The 23,205-nt window shown below is 38.2% G+C and overlaps 1 protein-coding gene across 6 annotated transcripts in view; it reads right to left on the bottom strand.

Moving 5' to 3' along the window:
* HECTD1 (HECT domain E3 ubiquitin protein ligase 1) overlaps positions 1–23,205 on the bottom strand; it is a 75,160-nt gene that overhangs the window by 16,561 nt on the left and 35,394 nt on the right. For 3 of the 6 annotated variants that reach the window (XM_060261425.1, XM_060261429.1, XM_060261426.1), the window contains exons 13-26: positions 21,907–22,129; positions 18,537–18,800; positions 18,359–18,435; positions 16,391–16,525; positions 15,096–15,242; positions 13,091–13,185; positions 12,490–12,595; positions 11,761–11,895; positions 11,540–11,679; positions 9,963–10,286; positions 8,928–9,094; positions 8,461–8,637; positions 4,880–5,716; positions 2,682–2,903 (exon numbers count right to left, since the gene is read on the bottom strand). In XM_060261425.1, the coding sequence (XP_060117408.1) occupies positions 2,682–2,903; positions 4,880–5,716; positions 8,461–8,637; positions 8,928–9,094; positions 9,963–10,286; positions 11,540–11,679; positions 11,761–11,895; positions 12,490–12,595; positions 13,091–13,185; positions 15,096–15,242; positions 16,391–16,525; positions 18,359–18,435; positions 18,537–18,800; positions 21,907–22,129 (3,049 nt within the window). The remainder of the gene's footprint in view (positions 1–2,681; positions 2,904–4,879; positions 5,717–8,460; positions 8,638–8,927; positions 9,095–9,962; positions 10,287–11,539; positions 11,680–11,760; positions 11,896–12,489; positions 12,596–13,090; positions 13,186–15,095; positions 15,243–16,390; positions 16,526–18,358; positions 18,436–18,536; positions 18,801–21,906; positions 22,130–23,205) is intronic. The other 3 variants (XM_060261427.1, XM_060261428.1, XM_060261430.1) reach the window with 2 other exon arrangements.

The following is a 23,205-nucleotide window of genomic DNA, read 5'->3' as shown; positions in this document are numbered from 1 at the left end:
CACAGTGCCAGCAAAAGCTCCAACATGCCAAGTGCAAAGCAAGGCAATATGTCACCTGATTCCCCCTCCTCTTTGCAGTCCCTCCATGCACCCTGGCAGTTTGTCCCAGGATCCCAGCAGCCATTTTTGAAAGGTCTCAGGGACTGCTGGTGAGGGGAAAACAGGTGAGTCATGGAAAATCTGCATACATACTATGTCATAATAATATCAGCATGAAAAGGCAATTCTTTAAGACTTATGGATATAAAAAAAAGCCTTGTAATGTTTAGTTCCGCTTCATATGACAGTCAAAAAAGTTGATGAAAATAGAAGTACTCTGACATCTTGTTGAAGGTTTTGTCTTACAAAAATTTGATCCAGTTCTCATCCAAGCGTACATGATTCTTTTTTATTCTTCTCTATACATTAAATGATTCACACAAAACATTAGATCACACTGAAGTTGCTAGAATGTGTAGCTAGTTTCACTGTAGACATTTTCCATACAACCCAGGGGTTCCACACAGTATTTATTTAAATTTCTATTCCCACCTTCCCCTGCAAGCAGGCTCATCTATCTTGAAACTGTGTGATCCTGCACACACAGGACATTGCAACATTTATCAGTGGCTTCTGTGTGGTTTGTGCAACATTTCAGTATCAACTAGAATTCAACATCTTGTAAGATATATGATCATATTTTAGTTTGTTTTTTTATTTTATTTTATTTTATTTTTCCATTTTCATTTCAGCACTTCCCAGACAATTCCTTTGTTACTGTTGCCTTAACTGCAATGTATCCAAACAATATGAGATCAATATTTCATGGACTGATTCACATATTAATATAAAAAGCCTTCTTTAGGGCTCTCACCACTTCATTCTCACATGTAGATTTATATGATATCAAGCGCATATTCAAAAAAGTAGAACTGCTACACTGCAAAAAAAAAAAAAATTAAAACCTTTTGATGTGGCAATTTACCCACAATGAAAGTTCAAATGGTCATTACTGACATACAATACAGCACTATGCCTCTACAGACCACAACTAAGAAGCAACTAGAGATTTAACAAGTGAAGCTGGAGCTTATTCCTAACTCTCCTCCGCTAAAAAGTCAATACATATTTTTTCTTAAATGTTGCAAGCTGTCTCAAATGCTTTAATATAAAAGCAGTAAATAACCGAACAATAATAACATGCTTTAATGGAAGAAGTGAACACCTTTCCATTGAATCCCCTTCTCACTACTGTGAAAAATCAAACTCAGGGGGCATTTTCCTGTTCTTTATGTGTCCTTCCTAGAATGGTAAGAACCTTCTTAACTGGAGCAGGGTGTCAGACTTTTGTTGCACATCTATGATACAACAGAGTAAGTGCCTTCACAGTGACAAGAGCATTCCAGGTTCCAAAAGAAGCACATAGTGCTGAGTCCTGTTGCTCACTGGCAGAAATTCATCAAACAGCCTGGCCAGTCTCCAAACCTCTTATTGAGAGCCAGCCTTATTAGCTACAGGGCGCCTTCTGAAAAATAAAAAAGTTATAGCTTTTCCACATAGAAGTGAAAAAACTGTGAGAACGAGGCAGTCTAAATTTGAGTACATCAATACTTCTTTGTAACTGCATAAATGTCAAGTTGTTTTATCATTCCCCCCTATAAATATAACTATTACTAAGTAAGTTCCTTTCATTACTGAAATTGGCCTGGTTCAGAGATCACAAACCTGATCCTCCAAACTATGGGTTACAAGTTTGTTGTAGTTTCACACATTCCTTCCCTCCTCCATTTTCTGGTTTTGGCCCCAAAACAGTTTTTCTATTGTTAGCACTGTTTCCAAATGATGGTTCTCAAACCCATACAATCATATTATAAAATGGAGTACTGGGTTTGCGATATGTATTAAGTATTACATACCATGATGCTTATATTCAACTTAGAATATTGGCAGTGTACTCTCATATACATTATCCCCAACGTGAACTTATTCAGTCATAAAATAACTGCAAACTACAATGGTTTGGACTCAGCACAAAAGCTTGCAGAATGAACTGGCAATCCTTCAGTGGTTTTCTATTACCCCAGGAGCCTGCTAGATATTCTGAAAATTCCACCATAGAGCACAGTATGAGCAGCTGCTTGAGAACAGTGTAATTTGATGGAAAAACATCTTATCTGCATCATCTCATATTGTGGTATGTTTGTTCACAAGGGTCCTCTAACCTTCAGAGAAGATTTCTGGGATAAATAGCAGGAGCTAGGGGGGCACAGAAAGTGAGAAACGACTCCACTGAGAACTTCTTAGGTGAAACTGTCATTGGATCCAGCCTCATGTTGGAAGCACAGGTCATAAAACTATAACATACACATCAATGGATGTTTGACATAGCAAATGATGGGAGTTATTCTAGAGTGTGCTCAGCTAGTTGTTTTCCATTTTTAAGTAACTTAACACTGAAACTTAACACTAAAAATACCATCAGTGAAAAGCATGTGTAGGAGTGTGAAGAGCTAGAAGATATGGAAATGCTGATATTCTGCCTAAAAGCCTTTGCATGAGGACCCTTTCTATAAGGTAAACAGCTCAGTTATTTAATATGCTTTAGTAAATGAAATTACTAAGTGAGAAACCCATAACAAAAAAAAGAAAAGGAAAATCATTAATTGGAAATCTGCTTATGTTCATTTAAAAATTAAACTTACCATATAAAGAATATTCTGCTTCCTGACCTGTATCGCTCTCACTAGATGTTGATGTTAGGCTAGTAGTTAGAGTGTTACTAAGTGACTGACCAACAGATAAAACTGTAGTTGCTGTGGCTACATTGCTGCTGCTAGTAACACTGGATGTAGACATGGTCACTGTTGATGAGGTACCAGTTGTAGTCAGATTAGGAAAACTTTGGGCACCCATTAGAGGAGAAGCTACAGATAAAGATACGGTAAGATAAATAAATGATCCAAAGCAGCATAATTAACATTCATGAGTGCTGTTTTAAACCAATATATTTTTAAATTACTTAAAAGTCACCAATAATTTATCAGTGTACAGCTACTGATCAGTGAAAGAAAAGGGCCTTAAACAGTCTATATAAGGGAACGAACTAATGTAGTTGTCAGAGGAAATGATGTGGCCTACTTTTTAAGTATTCTGACATGATATGTAAATCACATTACAAAGCTCATGATCATTTGCAGCATAAAAGTATTCAAATTCATCAGCCCAGAGTAGACAATGCCCTGCACCCAGACCATTTGCTCAGCACCAAGAGACAGTGTTCTGCTCAAGTGACTGAGGTGAAACCCAAGGTGCTGGCAACACCACTAGGGTTGTGCTTGTTCCCAGTACTGTCTAAATATTTTTCAAGTTTTAATAGATTGAATATCTTCTGCAAGCAGGTTGTGCATTTCATATTTATGAATTGTTAGAACAATCTACGGGTTTTTTCTTCTGTCATTTCAATAGGTCTTTCCATAACCAAATTACACTACCACTGGCAGTCAGTCAGTTTCTTCTAAATACTTCACAGTAATAAGGGGGGGGGGAATCTACTTTTGAAAGGGTAAACTGAAAAGCAATTCCACTTCTCAAAAAGTTCAAGTAATATGGGATGCAATTCCAATCTCTGCACACACATACACAGGCTTCCTGGACTTTCTGAGGAACAAACATTTTCATATTTTTCCCACTTATGTATTAGGTATTTCTTGTCTCATTTAAAAGGGGAAAAAAAGATCAGGAAGGCTCCAACTATGCAACAGAAACTTCCAGGACTGGGCCAGACAAAATGATAAAATAACTATATGCCTTGTGTCTAAGTAATAAGCAGAATATCTCTGCCCAAAAGAGAAACTTTTCCCATATATTTCTCCATTTCCCACTTTTCACCATATTCACGGGAGAAACAGCAATAAACCACACACGCATACAAACCAGACGCTGGAATATCCAATTGCATTTATAGTGGGGAAAAGCCCATTAATACAGCGATTTAGAAACAACTGTTTTCTCTGACCACAAATGACCAACACCTTATCTAATTAAGTACTGCTTAATTGAGCCCCGCATTCTAACCAGCATCAGAAATAAGTGTGCCATCGACATCTACTTAGCTTTTTATGTGAGAACATGACCTAATTTTGAAAATATGTAATCATTTCATTTTCTTAAACCAAGTGCCCTAAGTCTTGAGAAGTTTTGTGCATTTAGCAGTTGCATTAAAGATCCAGTCAAAGAACAATGGTGCTATAAAACACTGATTATGTATTTATAATATCTTAGGAATTTAACAGTATTTCCCAATTAATTCAAAATTCAAGACAGAAAAGCCAAACTTGTCTAGAACAGTTGCTATTATACCATTCTCACTAGGGTTGCCAAGTCCAATTCAAGAAATATCTGGGGACTTTGGGGGTGGAACCAGGAGCAAGGGTGTGACAAGCATAAGTGAACTCCAAGGGAGTTCTGGCCATCACGTTTAAAGGGACAGCACACCTTTTTAAATGCCTTCCTTCTATAGGAAATAATGAAGGATAGGGGCACCTTCTTTTGGGGCTCATAGAATTGGACCCCATGGCCCAATGTTTTTGAAACTTGGGGGGTATTTTGGGGAGAGGCACTAGATACTATACTGAAAATGTGGTGCCTCTACCTCAAAAAACAGCCACCGCAGAGCCCCCTATACCTCCAGATCAATTCCCCATTATACCCTATAAGAATCGATCTCCACATAGGGAATAATGAAGTGCCCAGCAGACATTTCCTTCCCTTCCCCACCTCCACCCCCATTTCTGGCGATTCTGAAGCGAAGGATTGGCATCTCTACTCACATTTTAAGAACAAGATGACAGCCTTCATTTCCCCCTTTTACTAAAATGTAATTACTTTTAGTTTTACTTACTTGCAGTGCTCATGACATTCCTTCCCAAAGTATTAGTGTTGTTATCACTGCTACTTCGGCTTAAATTCATGTTGTTAGTAGCATTGGTGCGAGCTATGTTCGCCACTCTCCGGACAAAGGACTCCAAGCTAGAGGTTTCCCGTGAGGATAAATTAGGAACACTCGCACTGGAACTCATTGGGGCTCCAGCAGCCAAAAGTGAACTCACTGACAGTCTGTTACTTGCTGAAGAACTAAGAGGTCGCTGGGAAGTGGCTTCTTTATTGGTTAGCTCAGATACTGAACTGACATCAGGAGAACTCACACTAACAATTCCCATGGATATAGCATTGGACTCCCCAGTAGCACGGACTGAGTTGTCAGGTCCTAGCTTCCTTTCAACATTTTCATTTCCCACATCTGCGGTTAAGGTGCTGGTACTTGCACTGGATGAGGACCCTACTTCAGTCTGAGGCATTGCATCAGCAGAGGAAAGTACAACAATTGGTTCATGAACATCAGTGCCTGAAACTATATTTTGTTCCATTACATTTTCAGATCTCCGTTCCATTTTGGTCGAACCCAAGCTGATGTCGCTGCTACTTGCCACGCTACAGACAGAACTGCTACTTCCTTTTCTACTTGAGGAGCCTGCAGCAGCAGTCATCTTGTCTGGACAGTTGTTTTTCACCAAGCTGCTCCATGACTGCGTTGTGCCTGAAACAGTGGATGAAACAGGTTTGGGTGATGCCGCTGAATCAGGGTCGTACCCTGGGGCAAGCTTGAGGTCAAATTTTCCTTCTGCGCCCATACGGTAAGAGTTAGAGCCACCAGCATCCCAGGTGACATCAATCCAGCCTAGAAAGGGACAGGAGTTTGTGAGACCCAGCAGAAAGCAGACAGGAGCGTGTCAGACAGTAGCTCCACAATATGGGATCAGCTTCTCATTGGGCCACTACCTTGAATTACAGATTACTTAATGGCCTTGAAAGCCAAGTTACATTAAAACGTTTTGAAGTTCAGAAAAGGCATTATTTTAGGTGTATGAATTTAAAATGGAAGACACTGGCATCACCCATCTCAATTCTGAATATCTAAGAATCTAGTCAGAAAATGTTTACTTCCAGGTAGATGAAACCTATTAAGTCAAAGATGTGCCCTTTCAAGTGCCTCCTTCACAAGGTTCATTACAATTTATATTTGACAAAAACGTTTGATAAAAAAGCTAAGCACATATGAACATATGAAGCTGCCTTATACTGAATCAGACCCTCGGTCCATCAAAGTCAGTATTATCTTCTCAGACTGGCAGAGGCTCTCCAGGGTCTCAAGCTGAGGTTTGTCACACCTATTTGCCTGGACCCTTTTTTGGAGATGCCAGGGATTGAACCTGGGACCTTCTGCTTCCCAAGCAGATGCTCTACCACTGAGCCACCGCCCCATCCCCAATTCATTTAAAAGTTTTAATTCCTTTAAACAAGGTAAAATTTGACCTAAATTGGGTAGAAACATGTGGGTAGTTAAAAACCCTTTATCATCTAAAGGCTCGATAAGTTTCATATGTACAGGCGTAACTTTCAGGAACACAATTTTATGATTGTATATTGTCAAAGCATTAAGGAATGGTAAGAGAGATGAAGCTGCTCAGCTACAGCAAGGGTCAACAGTGCTTAAGCTTCAAGTTATAAGCTCCACTGCCAGATTATATAACACAGTAACTATAGTCACTTTGCAAAAATGAGGGTCAATATGAAGGCCTTTTACTTGTGCATTTTAACTTTTTAAAAAACTGATTCTATTCTAGTTGTTCATTTGAAAGCACATTTTCAATGTCTTGGTATGGAACAGAACTACACACATTCCTTTTCTTTCGAAAGGGGCCTAATGCAGGTCATCTTTCATGGATCTGAGGTACAGCTAGTTAATCAAACCTCACAACATAGTTCAGAAAAATAGTATCTCCATACTAAGGGCAAAATTTCATTTTAGTCTTATCCTTTACTTTTCATCTACTTTTACAAGCAGTAATTATTTAAAATTATCAGCATTTTATTCACATTATGAATAAATTTTCTGAGTGTTATAAACCTAGATAAAGTATTGCTAATTAGAAGCATATAGGGCCATCCTAAGCAGAATTCGTTTTGTTGTTGTTCAGTTGCACAGAGTACAGTCTTTTAAATCCAATAAAGTCAATATGCTTATAAGGGTACAACTCTGTTTAGGACTGCAATGATATCGTGGAAGTAAAATAGACTCTTGTCACAGATGAGCACTTAAAGTACTATATTCAATGCAAATTTTAAGGTTTTTTTTAAATGTGTAGTTGCAACTGTGAAGTATCTAAAATTGTAATGCAAAAAAGGGAATAGTGCATTGCAAAGAAGAGAAACCAATGAGATGATTAGACCTTGAATGCTATACTTAAGGGTAGCATGTATTATACACACTAAACATGTAAAATCATTTCCTTACTCAATAGTATAAAACTTAATGTTATGGTCTTGGTTATTTAAGATCAGAGTCTTAATATCATCATATGTTTTGGATTCATAATATCTAGGATAAAAAAAACCCAGCAACTTGATCCCAGTGAAGCTAGCAAGATAAGAAGAGACAAGAAACTCAACAAAGACTTTTTTTTTTTTTTGGGGGGGGGGGGGAAGAGTTGTGAATGCCAAGCTAGAAAAGGTACAGAAAGATATTCTAATATTACATGGACAGGAAACAACTGATCTTTCATTCACACTACAGTACAGTACACAAAATACCCGAGCAGAAAGGTCACAACTACCTGTGTAAATAATATGGCTTGTACATAATGTTCACAATACTTAACTCTATTTGATGATCAGGTTAGATTTCTGTATTATTCTTATTTTGTAGCTGTTAACATGTACAAAAACTGTGTTCTTATGGACCAATAAGGTCACCTATTTTGAACTACAACTAACAAGTAACCTAATATTCAGCTTTCTGAAAATACACATTTCTCAAAATATAAAGCAGAGTCACTTAGGATGAATGAGGACTGCAACCTAAAAACCCAGGTCGGTCTTTATATTCCACTGCAGTTCAAATTTTAGATGCCTCTTTGTGGCGGTGAAGATGCAAGGATAATAAAGTCTTCTTGCCCTCAATTATTTTAGAGCAAACAATAACACTGAAGGCACTCTCTTGTTTTCCAAAGAATTTTCCTTCATAGCTACTTGAAACCCTAAACAATACTTTACAAGCCCATTCATATAGTTTCCTGCTTTTAGCAGCAATTTTAAATAGTCTCATTTGAAAGCAAGTTCCAAAACAAGTCAATGTGGCTTACTTAAACTGCGTATAGGATTGTAGTGTCAATTACATTTCAGGAAACTCAAGCAATTTTTCTTTCTTTCAAAAGGCACAAAGACAGTGAATTTGTGCTTTAAAATGACCAGATGTCCACAAAGAATTGTAATTTAACTTTTGAGCAGTTATTCAAAGTACAAGAATCTTCTGCTATGTTTTCTACCAATTCTGAATCACCAATCCACCCTCACACTATAAACCTGCAATATGTAAAACTATTTAAGTAATAGTTATCTAAAGAGATTTAAATGTGTGCTTACCATTGTGTAATTCACCTGTAACAGTGCCTTCGCCTTGTGGGCTACCATCCTGATCTCTCCATTTCCAGTCAATTCCTCGGATGACACGGGCACCAGGAACCATATACTTCAGGACCTGAGAACGAACCAGTCGCCTCTGCCTTCGCAGATTAGCCTCTGCTTCTTTAGCTGCTTTCCCTTGAGACAATTGAAATGGCAACTTAAAATAATGCTAAATAGAATATTTTCTATCATTATTATTAAACACAAATAATATAAAAAACAAAACAAGCTACATAGCAATTTCAGAGTTCTGATTTGACTGAATGTACCTTAAAAACTCATAAGCATAATTCAGCTAATAATTAAAGCAAGCTTTTCAAAAAAGCCAATACTGATTTTCAAAAATGCTGAACAGCATTCTGGATTGTACATGAGTAATCTATAATATTGAGTGAAGACAACACCAGTTCATATACACTGCTTACCTAGCTGATCCTCACACACACCATTCACAGTGCCATAAAGTTCAAATCCAGATAGAGAGAGGTAGTGAGTTTGCCCGCTAGCATTCTTCCCCATTTGTTTAATTCGTACGTGTCTCCAGCCTTGCTTCTCATCCTTTGGTGGGTCTAGTGGCCATGTTGCTGTTGAGCTTTACATTAATTTGGCAGAGACATGAAAAAAATATTGGAATTTTAAAAACAAACAAACAAGGAAACATATGAGGACACAGAACAACTGATTTCATACTACTATTCAAAGACATTACTTTAAAAAGTAAAGAAACTTCAGAATAAATTATTCATTATCTTCTACAATTGCATTTAAGAACTGCATCTCATTTTGTACTACTGTGTTGAAGACCCAGTGTTATATTAATTCCAAAAAGTTTACACTTTCAAAGAAGCATAGGGAATAAAATAATGCATGTCCATAATTCCTTGCTGAGCCCTTAAAAACCTGGAAATCTAACAGACATGTTCTGAACCTTGTTGGTCTCCTGTGAATGTATTGTAAAGATTGGGTTCCAGTGATAAATAAGCCTCCAAACTGAAGAAAGACAGATGAAACGTCTTGATATCTAGAACAGACATGTTTGGAAGGGCTTCTTTTAGTTCCACAAACTAAATACTGGAATATTGTTACTCCTTGGAAAGACTGTTTTTGAACTGCCTTCTGTGAATGTCTTTTTGCAACATGCTCTTGTCTATTTGAAGTTCTATGTGCAAGCTTTGTCAGAACACCACTGACCTCTACATTACACTGTTTTGTTGTTTAAAATTTATGGCGTCTCTTAGTGGTTTTTTAATTTACAGAGCCCTTAAGTATGGCAAACTGGATCTTGAAGGCAATGATGGAAATAGTTGATACAGTGACTTCTGTATATTCAGAATCCTATATTATAATATGGTTGGTAAAGGTTTACAGAAACATAATTGCTCTGTGCAGACTGGACAGTAAAGAACCATTCAGAAGAAGTAAAGCTACCACAGGAGAAGCAGAGATTCAGCACAACATACCCTGGTTCATTGAGACTACAATCATCAACATGAGTGTAGAGAGTAGTCCAGTTCTGTCCATCCTTAGACACCTGAAAAACCCAGTTTCTGAGTGCAGATCTTCCATATCCACGAGCATGGCGCAATGTGTATGCTGATGGTACTACCCAAAGACCAAGGTCTATGGCAAACCATGCATTCTTATCATCATTAGTATGACAATTTAGAGCTGAACTGTCACGACTTAAGATGTCTTCCAAACGACCGTAAGGCAGATTCCTTCCTTCTGAAGATGTAACTACTACTAACCCATAGGCAGCTGGATTTACCCACTCATATGCTGTTCTGCAATACAAAGAACAAATATTATTCATAAAAAAGAAAACAAGCTCTGAAATAACCTACATTAAGTTCAGTTTCAAGCAGAATCTGAAAAACACCTGATTTCTGCATGGTTCAAGTCATACTACAAACGCCATCATCTGAAACTACAACACATACTTTCATATTTATTTGCTTAATTTCTATCATGTCCTCACTCAAGAACTGTGTGGTTTGGAATTCATCAAAAATAAATAATCAACCAGTATATCCTCTGTTTATAAAAACTAAAAATCTAAAACCGATAGAAAAGGACAGCAGATTTATACCCCATCCTTCTCTCTGAATTAGAGACTCGGAGCGGCTTACAATCTCCTATATCTTCTCCCCCCACAACAGACACCCTGTGAGGTGGATGGGGCTGAGAAGGCTCTCACAGCAGCTGCCCTTTCAAGGACAACTCCTGCGATAGCTATGGATGACCCAAGGCCATTCCAGAAGCTGCAAGTGGAGGAGTGGGGAATCAAACCCGGTTCTTCCAGATAAGAGTCCGCACACTTAACCACTACACCAAACTGGCTCTGTAGCAATTACTGCTACACTTGAGGAAAGAAACTCCAAACTTTTTCCCCTCTTGCTGCAGTCTCTCATGACCCTTGACATCTTCTTGGGGTGGAGCAGTGGATCCATACCAGAGCAGCATGGGGAAGTGGGGAAGAGGTTTGTGGGTGGAGGAAAGTAACTACAATTCTTCTTGCGCACACTTTCCAGAAGGTTAGGACAGTACGGTTATAAGTCAATATCTAATAATGAAACTAATTTCAAAATTCTTTACTTTTAGAAAAAGGAATCAGGGTAAGGTTCTGGGTTACTGTAAAACAATCAATGGATGTTTGTACCTGAACTTTGGCCTCACATACTCTTTCATCAGCTGGATTCCCTTCCTCTTTTGCAGCAAACCAGAAGATCCTGTTAAACCCAGTCCTAGTAAAATTTGCTCAATCTGGATTTAACAACCAACTGTGGGATGTATGCTCCACTGTACACAGATAACACACTGTGCCAATGCAGCATGTCATTCTCAGTTGAATGTGTGGTTGGGATGTACCCAAGAGATGAAGTGTGAGAATTGAAGGGGGAACTGCTTGTTTAAACATTAAAACTTAAGTCTTGCTTTACATATGAACCAAGCTGCTGGAGTCTAGTACCTAAATATAAAGTCTCTATGTGTTACATATAGGGCTAATATATTTTTAAACAATGTAATAATGTCTTACTTAGCATTTGTTCCAATCCAGTAAATAATTCCATTTTCGTCAAAATCATGCTGATGTCTGAAAATAAATGTCTGCCCCTCACGTAGTTTTCTTACAAAAACAAATGATGCTCTGTCAAAGTCATACCACTGCTTTGCAACCTAACAAAAGAAAAGGGCAACAGAAATGTATCACAGAAGAACAGATGTTTAATTCAACAGGGTATATGGAGGGCTACTCACCATTTTTAGGAGGTACTGTTCTAAAGATTCTACAGTTGCCAAAGGCTCCATTTTCAACATTCGGCCTGTTCGGTCAATCAAAGCTGTCTCTCCAGAAGCACGTTCCAAGCGAAATCGTAGCCTTCTTGTCAAAATCTAAAGCCAATGTAACAAATTTGATTGCAGAGCCTTACAGTTTAGAGAGGGGGAAAAAAATGTCCCTCACCTCCCCCATATCAGAGTACCAAACAGTACTTTTACTGTTAACAATAAAACACTAAGTACGTACAAAACTTTCTGCTGATTAGAACAATGTGAAAAAGAAACTGAGCAAAACTACTGAACACCATTTAAAAACATATTCCATTTGACATCTTTAAAGTTCACACATACAATTTTATTTGTAGTAAAAAACACTAAGTGCCTCCTCCCAAGCTGTCACTAAAACTAATTAAGGCCTGTTTATCTAAAGAAATTCAACACAAGAATACATATTTCATTCAACACAGCACACAGGGGGTTTTCCACACCATTTTTAGAAGGTACAGTTATAAAGATTCAACAGTTGCCAAAGAACAAATTTCTAGCCAGCTGACCCAGTAACTGTTGAAAAGCATATGCTTTTGCAAGGTAGGCAAGGTTTACTTATATTATATGAACTCCGCAGAGATCTTTCTTTACATATGACCATCTTGGATGTAAATTATCTTTGATATAAAACAGCAGATTTTCACAGAACTAGGAAGTTACCTGTAAATTATATGTTGATCCTGGTGTATCATATAGGTGCAAAGGTAGACGTTCAATAGATTCTAACACTGCTATCAATTTTCGAATTAATGCAACTGCTGGACGACTGTGGAGACAGAGGAGACACACATTACATAATTTCTATAAAATAATGCACTTTGAAAAGTGCACACAAATTTGTTTCAGACTTCTGACAGAAAAGTTCCAACTCCAAAAGCCTTTTCAACATTGCAAATGTATTTCTGAAGCTTTTAATATCAATTTACAGTGAGCATCTTTGGATGCACTACAAAAAATTAAAATCACATTGCTTATAGTTTCCTTTCCCTTTCTCAAAATGAATTTATTATAAGGCAAGAGCATATCACCAAGGACTCAGGAGACTAGAGTTCAAAACCTCCACTAAGCTATGAACCTCAATAGATATGTTGGAACAGTTATTTTCTTGTAGTCCAGTCTGAATTACAAGATGGCTACCAAATATGAATACTATCCTGAGCTACTTCGGAGAAGTACAGAATATAAAGCAAGGACTAGTCTTGGTTCTATTACTGAAGGCAAAAGAGAAAGCATAAACATAATACGTTCTGAAACCAGTTACCTTTCATCATCTTCATTTTCACTGAAAGCAGTTTTGAAAACATTTATTCTCTCTACCAGTTGACTACAATCTTGTTTCATATCAAAATCCACATTCTAAAAAGGAAAAAAAGAACACTATTTGACTGTAGCAAAAATGAATCCAATCATTATTGAGTATTTTAATATAACATAATGACAGATGGATACAACTCTGCACCTGATGTGCATAAAGAGCAAAGTACAGAGCTGCTCCACAGAGGTCCATTGTAACCCTACCCTCCAAGCCACTGCCAAGCTAGATTTGATGGCTGCCACATGTCACCTATGGGCTTTCAGCAACTTGCTCATTCCCAGGAGACAAGCACACAGAATGTCCTTAAGATGAAGCACTGGCAGAGCTGAGCAGGAGAACAAATAGCTGAATGCTTCTATGCCAAGCATGAAGGATCTCCACTTGAAATTCATTGCCATGCCAAGATATTCGTAGTGTACTAGCACACTGCCATATACAGGAATCTCCTAACCATGTCTTGATTTGATAGAATTAGCTGTCACAGCTGGCTGCTATCACAATATATGTAGCAACAGTGGCTGCCAAACATTCCAGAGTGGGAGCTTTCAAACTGTAAAGTGTGATTTTTCGTTGATAAAAGGCAAAACAGATATATAATATCTGTTGTGACTTCATCACAGTTTGGGAAACTCATTTTTTACTCATTTTCTTCATAATTTCAGAAAGCAAGACTGGAATCCAGGTAGTATCTGATGAAGGGTGCAATCTTGTTTCATGACTACAATCGTACTCTGAAAATCATGTTTGTCTCCAAGATGCTATCAGACTCAAATCTTGTTTGTTACTGCAGACCAATACCTGAAACTATCTCCATAATTTGGCAATTCATTGTTTGTGTCTATGTCAGTAACTCAGTGGTATGTTCCACAGAGTTCAAAGGTACTTGCCCCCCAAGTCACCATGACTAAGTGGGAAGAAGGTTCAAGTTGAAATCCTGAGACCTTACCAGCAGGGCTTTTTTTGAGCAGGAACGCAGTTCTGGCTGGCTTGGTGTCAGGGGGTGTGGTCTAATATGCAAATGAGTTCCTGCTGGGCTTTTTCTACAAAAAAGTCCTGCGCTAAACAATGGTGATGTCAGGGTGTGTGGCCTAATACGCAAATGAGTTCCTGCTGGGCTTTTTCCACACAAAAAAGCCCTACTTACCAGTAATTTCCCAGGTGCTGCCTGCTCACACATTTGACCAATAAAGAAAGGAATGGATGAGAGAACTAGGAAACACACATCTCACAAAGAGTTTTGATATAGTAAAACAGAAGGAAGTGTGTGTTTGTTTTATAATTTTGTGCAAATGCCATGGGGTACAGAAAAGTTCTTCCCAAACCCATGGTGGGGGAAGGGCAGAAATAATTTCTACCCTCACTCACCAAGACCAGGTGTCTGCCACACATTCAGTTGTACCATTAGAAAAGAAAAATCCAAACAGTCTCTAATTCAACAATAAAAGCTCTGTTGGTGACTTAATTCTGATTTCCTTTGGTATTTCACCAATTTCTCTTGCTCTTTGACAGGTACATTTGGGCTGAGGAAAATTAAGAACACATGGCAAGGGGCAGAGGAGCAAAGAGTAGCACTGAACTCATCCTTGCTACAGCTCTCTGGTACTTCCCATTTCTTCACTTCTTGTGATACTTAAACACAGAGAACCCTTCCCTGAAACTCTCGTTATTTGTGCTATGGCTTGACAAAGGCAGGAGACAGCAAGAGTCTCTTCCAAGCAACACAAGTCTCTCCCAATGTTTATCTTCTCACTACTCAGCATAAATGAAAAGAGAACACACCTCTCTGAAGCTTTCATGCTCACCAGAGGAAATTGTGGGCAAAATTAGCCAAACCAAAATCTGTAGACCTTGGTGTTTAAATACAGTTCTCTTACAGAGATTATTGTGAGTACATTATTTATAAATACACTACATCTTTTAATGGAGCTAGACTCTTTAGTGATAAACTTACATTGTTCAGAACAGTAAGAAGTGCTTGCACCAAGCCACTACTGCACATTTCATATGGTGAAATAGTATTTTCATCCTTCAGTAGGACAATTAAGTTTTCCAGAGCAGTTTTCATTAAATCTCGCCAAGTGTTCTCTCCCTCAATGAACTGAAAGAGAATCAGATAACAATGCTTCCATTCATTTCGATACATAGAACAAAACAGACAAACTGCAAAATGTTATCAAAAAACTCTTCTCTCTGCTATATTTCATGATGGCCCAGCTCAGTGGCCTTAGTAATAGCGATCAGAAGGTAGCAATATATCTAGCTTCTTTCTCCATTCCTGCTTGTCCCTGCATTTGGTATGATTTTATGTTAATCCTACTCTATATACTAACTGTTGGGAGTAGTCTGCATCCACACTAAACATGGGCACAAACCAGGAAAATGGAGATCTGTGGTTTTCACAAACCCCAAACCTCCAAACACTCCTCCACAAGATGAACCAGTTTGTGGTTCATCCAGTTTGAAGTTTAGTCTTGTTGGGAGTGAGCTCTGAAAGCATTTAAAAGCCTTTGGAGTCCACTTCTGGGTCGGGCTGGTCCAACTGAGCTCCAAGAGTGAGCTCTGAAGGTCTTTAAAGGTCTTCAGAGCTCACTCAGGTCAGCCCAACCCAGAGGTAAGCTTTGAAGGTGTTTAAATGCCTTTGGAACCACCCATACCAACCCTCTCTGAACCTCACAAACCTCCATGGAAGTTCAGGTAGGGTTCATAGGAGGCATCTTCTCCTGAAGCAGCCTGGTTTGTGCTCAAACCACAATTTGTGGTTTGGTTCATGCCCATCCCTAATCCACATTATCCAAACTGATTATTCTTTGGTTCCAGCTTTTAAGCAAACCTCTCTGTAACATCTTCCCCTTCACCTTTCTACTGTTGCAGTTTTTAGTATAAATGCCTAACAAATACCCCCACTATGCATCTAAAAATGAGCCATGATTTTGAAAGCTTACACTGGAATAAACTTTTTAAAAAGCCTTTATGGTACCACTGGACTCTCGTTTCATTTTGCTTCTCCACCCTTTCACTCTACCTAGCAAATTACCACAATCCACTTTTACCCTGGTTTAATGGATGTGTAATCATCAGTGTTCAGGTGTAGTTCTTCCTGAATTAATTTAATAATCTGCAAATAAAGCCAGGAGAAGGGAATTTTGTGATCATCTGCACCAACACTGGCATAACAACATTCCCAACTCTAATTGCCACAGGGGGAAAAAATACGTCAACAGTTAAAACTGAAATATTTGTACTTGCCTGCCTGTTTGTATGGAGCTCCCATGCAGACTCTAACTGAGTTGCTATGTTCCTCAGTGTTACAACTACACCTCTAGGCATACTTTCAACAGCTTTAAAGTGGTCATCATACAAGTCTCTAGCCATAGTTCGTACCTGCCAACATTATTTGCAAAGTCACAATCAAGTTACATGTATATATCACAGTAATGCATTTCAAAATCCAATGAAATATTTTTCCAGAGGTTTACAAATGTTAATTCCAGATTAACATAGCCTGGGATGAAACTGGTTTCTATCAGTTCTTTGGGCCTTGTAGTCTACTAATGTCTACTCTGAATGCAGCAGCTCACTAAGTTCCTGAAACAAGGTTTCTTCTCAACCTAGGTACCTGATTTTTTTTAAGGTAATGGGGGATTGCCAGGGATTAATTCTGGAAAGTAACGCATAGAAATCATGGGCTCTACCACTGAGTTCTGGCCTCCCCACAATTCTGGACATAAATCCTATTTTATCTCAACAACCCTGGGAGCAGGTATCTTCCACAGAGAAGCTGAGGCTATCTGCTGGACAGGGATGTGTTTAAAGAAAGGCTATCTGTCTACCAATTATGTGGTGGAGTATCGAGGTAACATCATTGGAACTAGGCCCACTTCACAATCCAGTCTAGATAAATTCAATTCAACATGCTCCATCTGTGCAAGTATACAAGCTACCCAAAATCCATGGGCGTCACATTATGCAACAAATATGCAAGAAGAGAGGGTTTAGGAAGCAATAATGTATCAGAACACTGCAAACTGAACACTATAAAAAGAAGAGTTAGTTTTTACACCCTGCTTTTCTCTACTCTAAGGAGTCTCAAAGCAGTTTACCTTACCGTCCTCTCCCCACAACAGGCACCTTGTGAGGTAAGTGAGGCTGAGAGAGTTCTGAGAAAATGTGACAGGTCCAAGGTCATCCTGGAGGTTACATTTGGAGCAGTGGGGAATCACACCCAGTTCTCCAGATTAGAGTTTGCCACTTTTAACCACTATAACCACACTAGCTCCTGGGAACAAGTGACTGGACTATGGTCATATACTTTGAATTACTATGAATCAAAACAATTCTATAACCCAGAAGACAACATTTTAGGGCATTGTGAGCTTAAATTATAGAAGTACAACCCAATTTCATAATACAAAGCTTCAGGTTAAACACAGACTTCACACAAAAAAAAAAAGGAGAGTTCATGGTAATGCCACCCATACCATGGGTGCATCCATACATCTCTGAATCATTGTAAAATAGCAATCATTTGTAAATGGACTGGATTGTCCACAGAGGGTAATTCAGTTATGAATGTTTTCTACAGCAGGGGTGGCCAACGGTAGCTCTCCAGATGTTTTTTCCCCTACAACTCTCATCAGCCCCAGCCAGCATGGCCAATGGCTGGGGCTGATGGGAGTTGTAGGCAAAAAACATCTGGAGAGCTACCGTTGGCCACCCCTGTTCTACAGCATAGTGAGAGCACAACTTCCACTGAATTTCAGATGCATCCTAGGTTACATATTTTATGGCAATAAAGCAGCAAAGAGGAAGAAGCGAGGAGTGGGTATCATGGGATATTTGTGAGCAACAGTTAGGGATTTAGATTGAGAAATGGCCTATGACTAGAGCACCTGTGACAAATATATATATGCTTGATGCAACCAGGAAAACCAGCAGCTGTATGAAGTAGACGACAGATTTAGCCACAGAAGATTGTGACAATCAGCATAGCAAAATAACAAACACATGTGGGCAGCAGTGGACTATTAAAAAGCTGTATGTTATTTCTGGAGACTTAAAAATATACAAGGATACTTGATTCTTTGGATAAAAATGATAAAGAACACAGAATCTAGCATCCAGAACTTCCTCTCAGAACTCCTCTTATTTTTATATTATTCAAGGAACTCTTTTAATAAATTCCTCAATTTAAAAGGTTAAGAGAAATATACAAACCTTTTGCTTGGTTTTTTCCAACTTGGATTTCAGCTTTCTGCCTCTTTTGCCAGTCCAACCAGTCACAAATTCTGATCCTACAAAGCAAAATCCAGAAGTCATCAATATCATCTTGCTGGAACACTGTATATATACACAACTGCTGTTGCCATCTCATTAAATGTATTTACACACTTACCCAAAGAGGTTTCAGCAGTGAATGAATGTTTAGTTCCTCTATTGGACTCAAAAACAAAACCTGGTAGATCTTCTTTTAATATTGTAGCTTGTTGGCCATCGGAATTGTGAATAGCAATCTCTCCTTCCTTTAGACAGGTAAGAGACCAATTCCCCACAGTGAGTTTAGCAGGCCCTGGGGTTGATAAAATTGGTTGACTTGATGTGGATGCTTTGACTTGGCTTCGAGCTCTCTGTAACTTCTCTAAAAATTCACTTCGACTTTCTGTTAAAAAGAAAAGGTAACTAGAATTTGACTTTTAAGTATCATATATGTAATAATTTTGTTTCATAAAGTAACATTTTTAATGAAATGCATTCAATGCAGATTTAAGTTTGGGATTCAAGTTCTCAGGATAGATCAAACATTAGACTATTATACCACAATGTGAGACATTACTACTGGGCAATCGGGAAGCTGTGTGTTAGTTAAGCTTAAATATGCAAATATATGTTTCATCTCTGCTAACAGAAACTCATCTACTGAGAAGCTCTTAAGGTTTAAGACTGTTCAAATTTGGAAGAGAAAGAGAAGGACTTTGCAGAAAAATTGAGATTCACCCCTTTCTTGAGATACTAATCTCTATCCCCCCTCTCCCATGTATTTGATATGCTTGATAGCAGACTATGTATAGACAGCAGTTTTTGGTTTTGTATCTTAATCAGGCTGAATTTTGTTTTATTGGTGCTAGCTTATTATCTTGTAAACCTGCAACATTGTATGCCGATTACATCCTCAATAAAGAAAAGTTAAAGAAAAAAAACCCTGAGATTCAGAGAGACTTTACAAGTCAGTCAGTTACTCCACAAGGAATACCTAAAATTGTAGTTTTAATCTGATACATTGTTTTAAAAGAAATTCAAGAGGTGGAAGAATATGATATATGTTTGGATATTTAATGCTATTGTGTATTTTAAATGGCAATTTTCTTTGAACAGAAACAAAATAGTTGCATTTTATGTTGTAAAATACACTGAGATATAGTGTAAAGCTAAACAGCAGCCTTCAATTGTCAGGGTTGAATGGAACATAAATTGTACCAACCCCCATACCATCACCTCAGGAACATTTGGGGTTGTCATTCAGCTCCCAGCTGGGATTGCATAAAAATGATGTCTGTGTGTAACAGTGCTTCCAATGTGTGATGTACTCCATGACAATCATGACACTTTTTCAAGCTACTGATACTGCAGAAATGCAGTCCCACATACATAGTACCTGCACAGAGCCACAGTTGATACTAGCAGCTTCAATACAGGAATAGACTAGTTGAGAGCCCAACAGCAGTCTTGCATACAAAAATAATTGAGTACAGACTGCTCTCACACACACAACAACACACAGGGGTTAATTTAGTTGACTGCTGCATTCTTCACTTTTGTTCAAATGCACACTGTTCAGATGAATAAGCCCCTTGCTGTCTACTGTGTCTCATGCGCCAAGAGGACCAGCTGCGCCAGACTACACTAACAAAACTCATGTATTTATTAAGCAGGGCTCCATGAAACTGAAAATATTTTTCTCCACTGTGAAATGTTAAAACTTGAATACAATATAGTTTTGCAGTAACAGCTTACAGGAGTATGTTATTACAATCACTTTGTGTCACTCTGGGACATCCACAATTACCAATACACTGTAGTAGTCTCGGATTTCTTTTAAGAGAACAATTCAGATTGCCTTCAAATAATTAATGCTGCTTAAATTTCAGCAGCTTAACACAACTGCTTTTAATGAAAACTTTACAGAATACAGGATATGAGTGCTCCATAGGGGACAGCAACTTGACCAGCACCTAATCACGCTTCTTTAATTATCATTCAGTGCTAATTTGGCACAAGAATAATACATATGCAATGTACAAGTCACAGCCTCTGTCCATAGAGGATTTTGTCATGAACAGCTCAAGAACTTTTTGAGGCTCTACTGACCCTACACAAGACAGCAGATTCAAGTTCCTAAGGCTATGGTGTTATTTGGAGGCTCTGAGGTGACTCCTCTTTTGGTTCCCCAATTTCCTTGACCTCATAAAGCTACATAAGCTTTGCAACTGTGCACCAGCCAGTTAGATCTTGTGCGGCTGACAGCTATTTCTATTTTACTCCTCTACAATTTTTCTAGGCTACCTACACTCCACAGCCTCACATAGGTCTACAATCAGTGTTCCTTCTAAGCTGAGTTAGTGTGAGCTACTCAGTTTTTTTAGCCTCCAGCTCACACATTTTGTCTTAGCTCAGAAAAAATGACCCCAGAGCAAACTAATTTAATGCAGCAGCTCACAACTTTAATGTCAGTAGCTCACAAAGTAGAATTTTGCTCACAAGACTCCACAGCTTAGAATATTGTCTACAATATAAACAATAATATTTCTCATCGTTAACATGCTCTTCTGAGATGTCAAAAATAGGAAGAGGAGACAGCAGTCTTTATATTCAGCACGAAAACCTCACAATCTCCATGCTGCCAATCGTTTTGTCTCTAGGAGCAATGCTAACAAAGCCTATACTTTCAACCACTTCACCAGTACAAAGAGTACAAACTGATTAAACATTGAGGAAATCATTTTTCCCAATAATCAAATTCCTGATTTAAGAACTGCTGGACAGAAAAGCTTTCAGAATTAAGCCTCGTAGTACAGCCTTACTCTGCTAGATAAACAATTTCCTGAGAATTTGAATCATACAATATATTAAAGCAACTGTTCAAAAGAGATACAGCAATGCTATAGTTCATTACACACTTGCTAGGTTTTTTTTATTCACTATTTTTCAAATATTAGTTGTTGCACTAATGAAAAAAAAACCACTGGAAAAGGTGAAAAAGCAAGCAATACCCACTGTGCTTTAACTTTCAATAGCTCAGTATAACATAAAATTCTTCTAGCTCAATGCCTCTTGCTGAGTCTCTTGATTCTAATAAGTAACTTTGCAGCACTGTCCACACACATACACAGACATGCAACTTCATTCTACTAACTAGATGCAAGCCACAAAAACCAACATTCCAATTTGCTACACCTCGAATGCAGTGAATTATCACTGCATATTACCTTTAATTGCTGCTTGAAATATATTAGTATGTATAGAAAAGAATGAATACAAAATGAAGCTCAGATGTTCACCGAACACAGTTACTAAGAAAGGTTACTGTTACATGCTAGTTGACAAAAGCATCACAATAACTGACCACCTTCCACCTGTTTACATCCTTTACTATTTAGTGAAGCAATTCCTGTAAAACAGAATATCTCAAAATCAAACAATATATATATATATATATAAGTATATAATATTATCATGTTTTTAAATATTAGTTGAGAACAGGATTGTACCTGAACTGTCAGATCCTCCTTCAGGACTCCCACTGGAATACATTGTAGCCAGCTTCCCATCCAAGATAAATCTGAACCATCCATTGCTACCATTAGAGAGTTCCAAAGCAGCAGCATCACTCCAAATATACAAACAATCTCTTCCTCTAATGATTGACCAATCCCTCCAGTGATATGGTTTGCCCTGCTGTAGTTCTTTAGCATCCTCTTGAGGTTCATCTTCCTGTAACCAGAAAAGACCAATGAACAACTCCATATGCATGTAAATTAAGCAATTCAAAGAAGAAACACTACAAGCATATTCACAGGCTACACACAGGCCTAGAATTTCAGCAGGCAGTACACCTAACTTGAAAATGGATGTTAATTATGTTTATGTAAAACATCTGAAGCTGCCTTTAGACTCAACCTAGAGCCCTAAGATGGTAAACAGTAGAAACATTAGGTTTAACACACTACTGAATGTGTTAAGTCTACTGAATTCCATCTATGTATTTAGTTACTATATTACTTAATTGTATAGATATTAGCACCTGAATGTCATTTTAACCTAATGTTTTTATTGATGTTTTATTACGAATTGTGAACCACCTTGAGCCTGCTTTGGCAGGGAGGGCAGGATATAAATCGAAAAAACCTAATCTAACCTAACCCACACACATAGCAAAACAATTAAAACAGAACACAAGCACACACATATGCAAATAGAAGGAAAGGTTAATGAGAATCAGTGAAGGAATGCCAGTCTTCATCTGCTGGCAGAAGACAGTAGTAGAAGGGAACAGACAAATCTCTCCAGGAAAAGAATTCCATAATACCAATATGTTTAGAGTTACTGTGACAGATAGACACTAAAAAACTGACAAAAGCATGCTTTGGAGACAGACTTGTTTCCCATTTTCATCTCACAAAACAAATTTGTCCTGAAAAGCTGACTGTTCATGTGTTCCTTAGCACTATCAATCCAGTGAGAATAATGAAACATCAGCTAACAGAGAATTCAATATACAGACTGTGGGTTGCTCAGGGCTCCAGTACTTTCAAATGCACATCAGAACTGGCTTGATACAGAGTTCACTCCTACCAATTAGTTCCATACTTTTGATCTACACAGCTTAAGAGGGTAAAATATGGCTTACAGTTGTTCAAAGTAAGATGGCATTTGGAAACCCACTATAGTTTGCCCTACAGAGTTCCCGAATCCCCTCAGTGTGCTATACTGATGCTAGACAGGCACAAGGGTTAGTTTTTTAACAGAGGACTTGGCAACTGGGAGATTTGAAAAAATATGTCATGGTA

The sequence above is a fragment of the Heteronotia binoei genome, chromosome 21 (assembly GCF_032191835.1).
Source record: "Heteronotia binoei isolate CCM8104 ecotype False Entrance Well chromosome 21, APGP_CSIRO_Hbin_v1, whole genome shotgun sequence".
In the NCBI taxonomy this organism is placed as follows: domain Eukaryota; kingdom Metazoa; phylum Chordata; class Lepidosauria; order Squamata; family Gekkonidae; genus Heteronotia; species Heteronotia binoei.
This window is presented reverse-complemented; position numbering and strand designations above follow the sequence as displayed.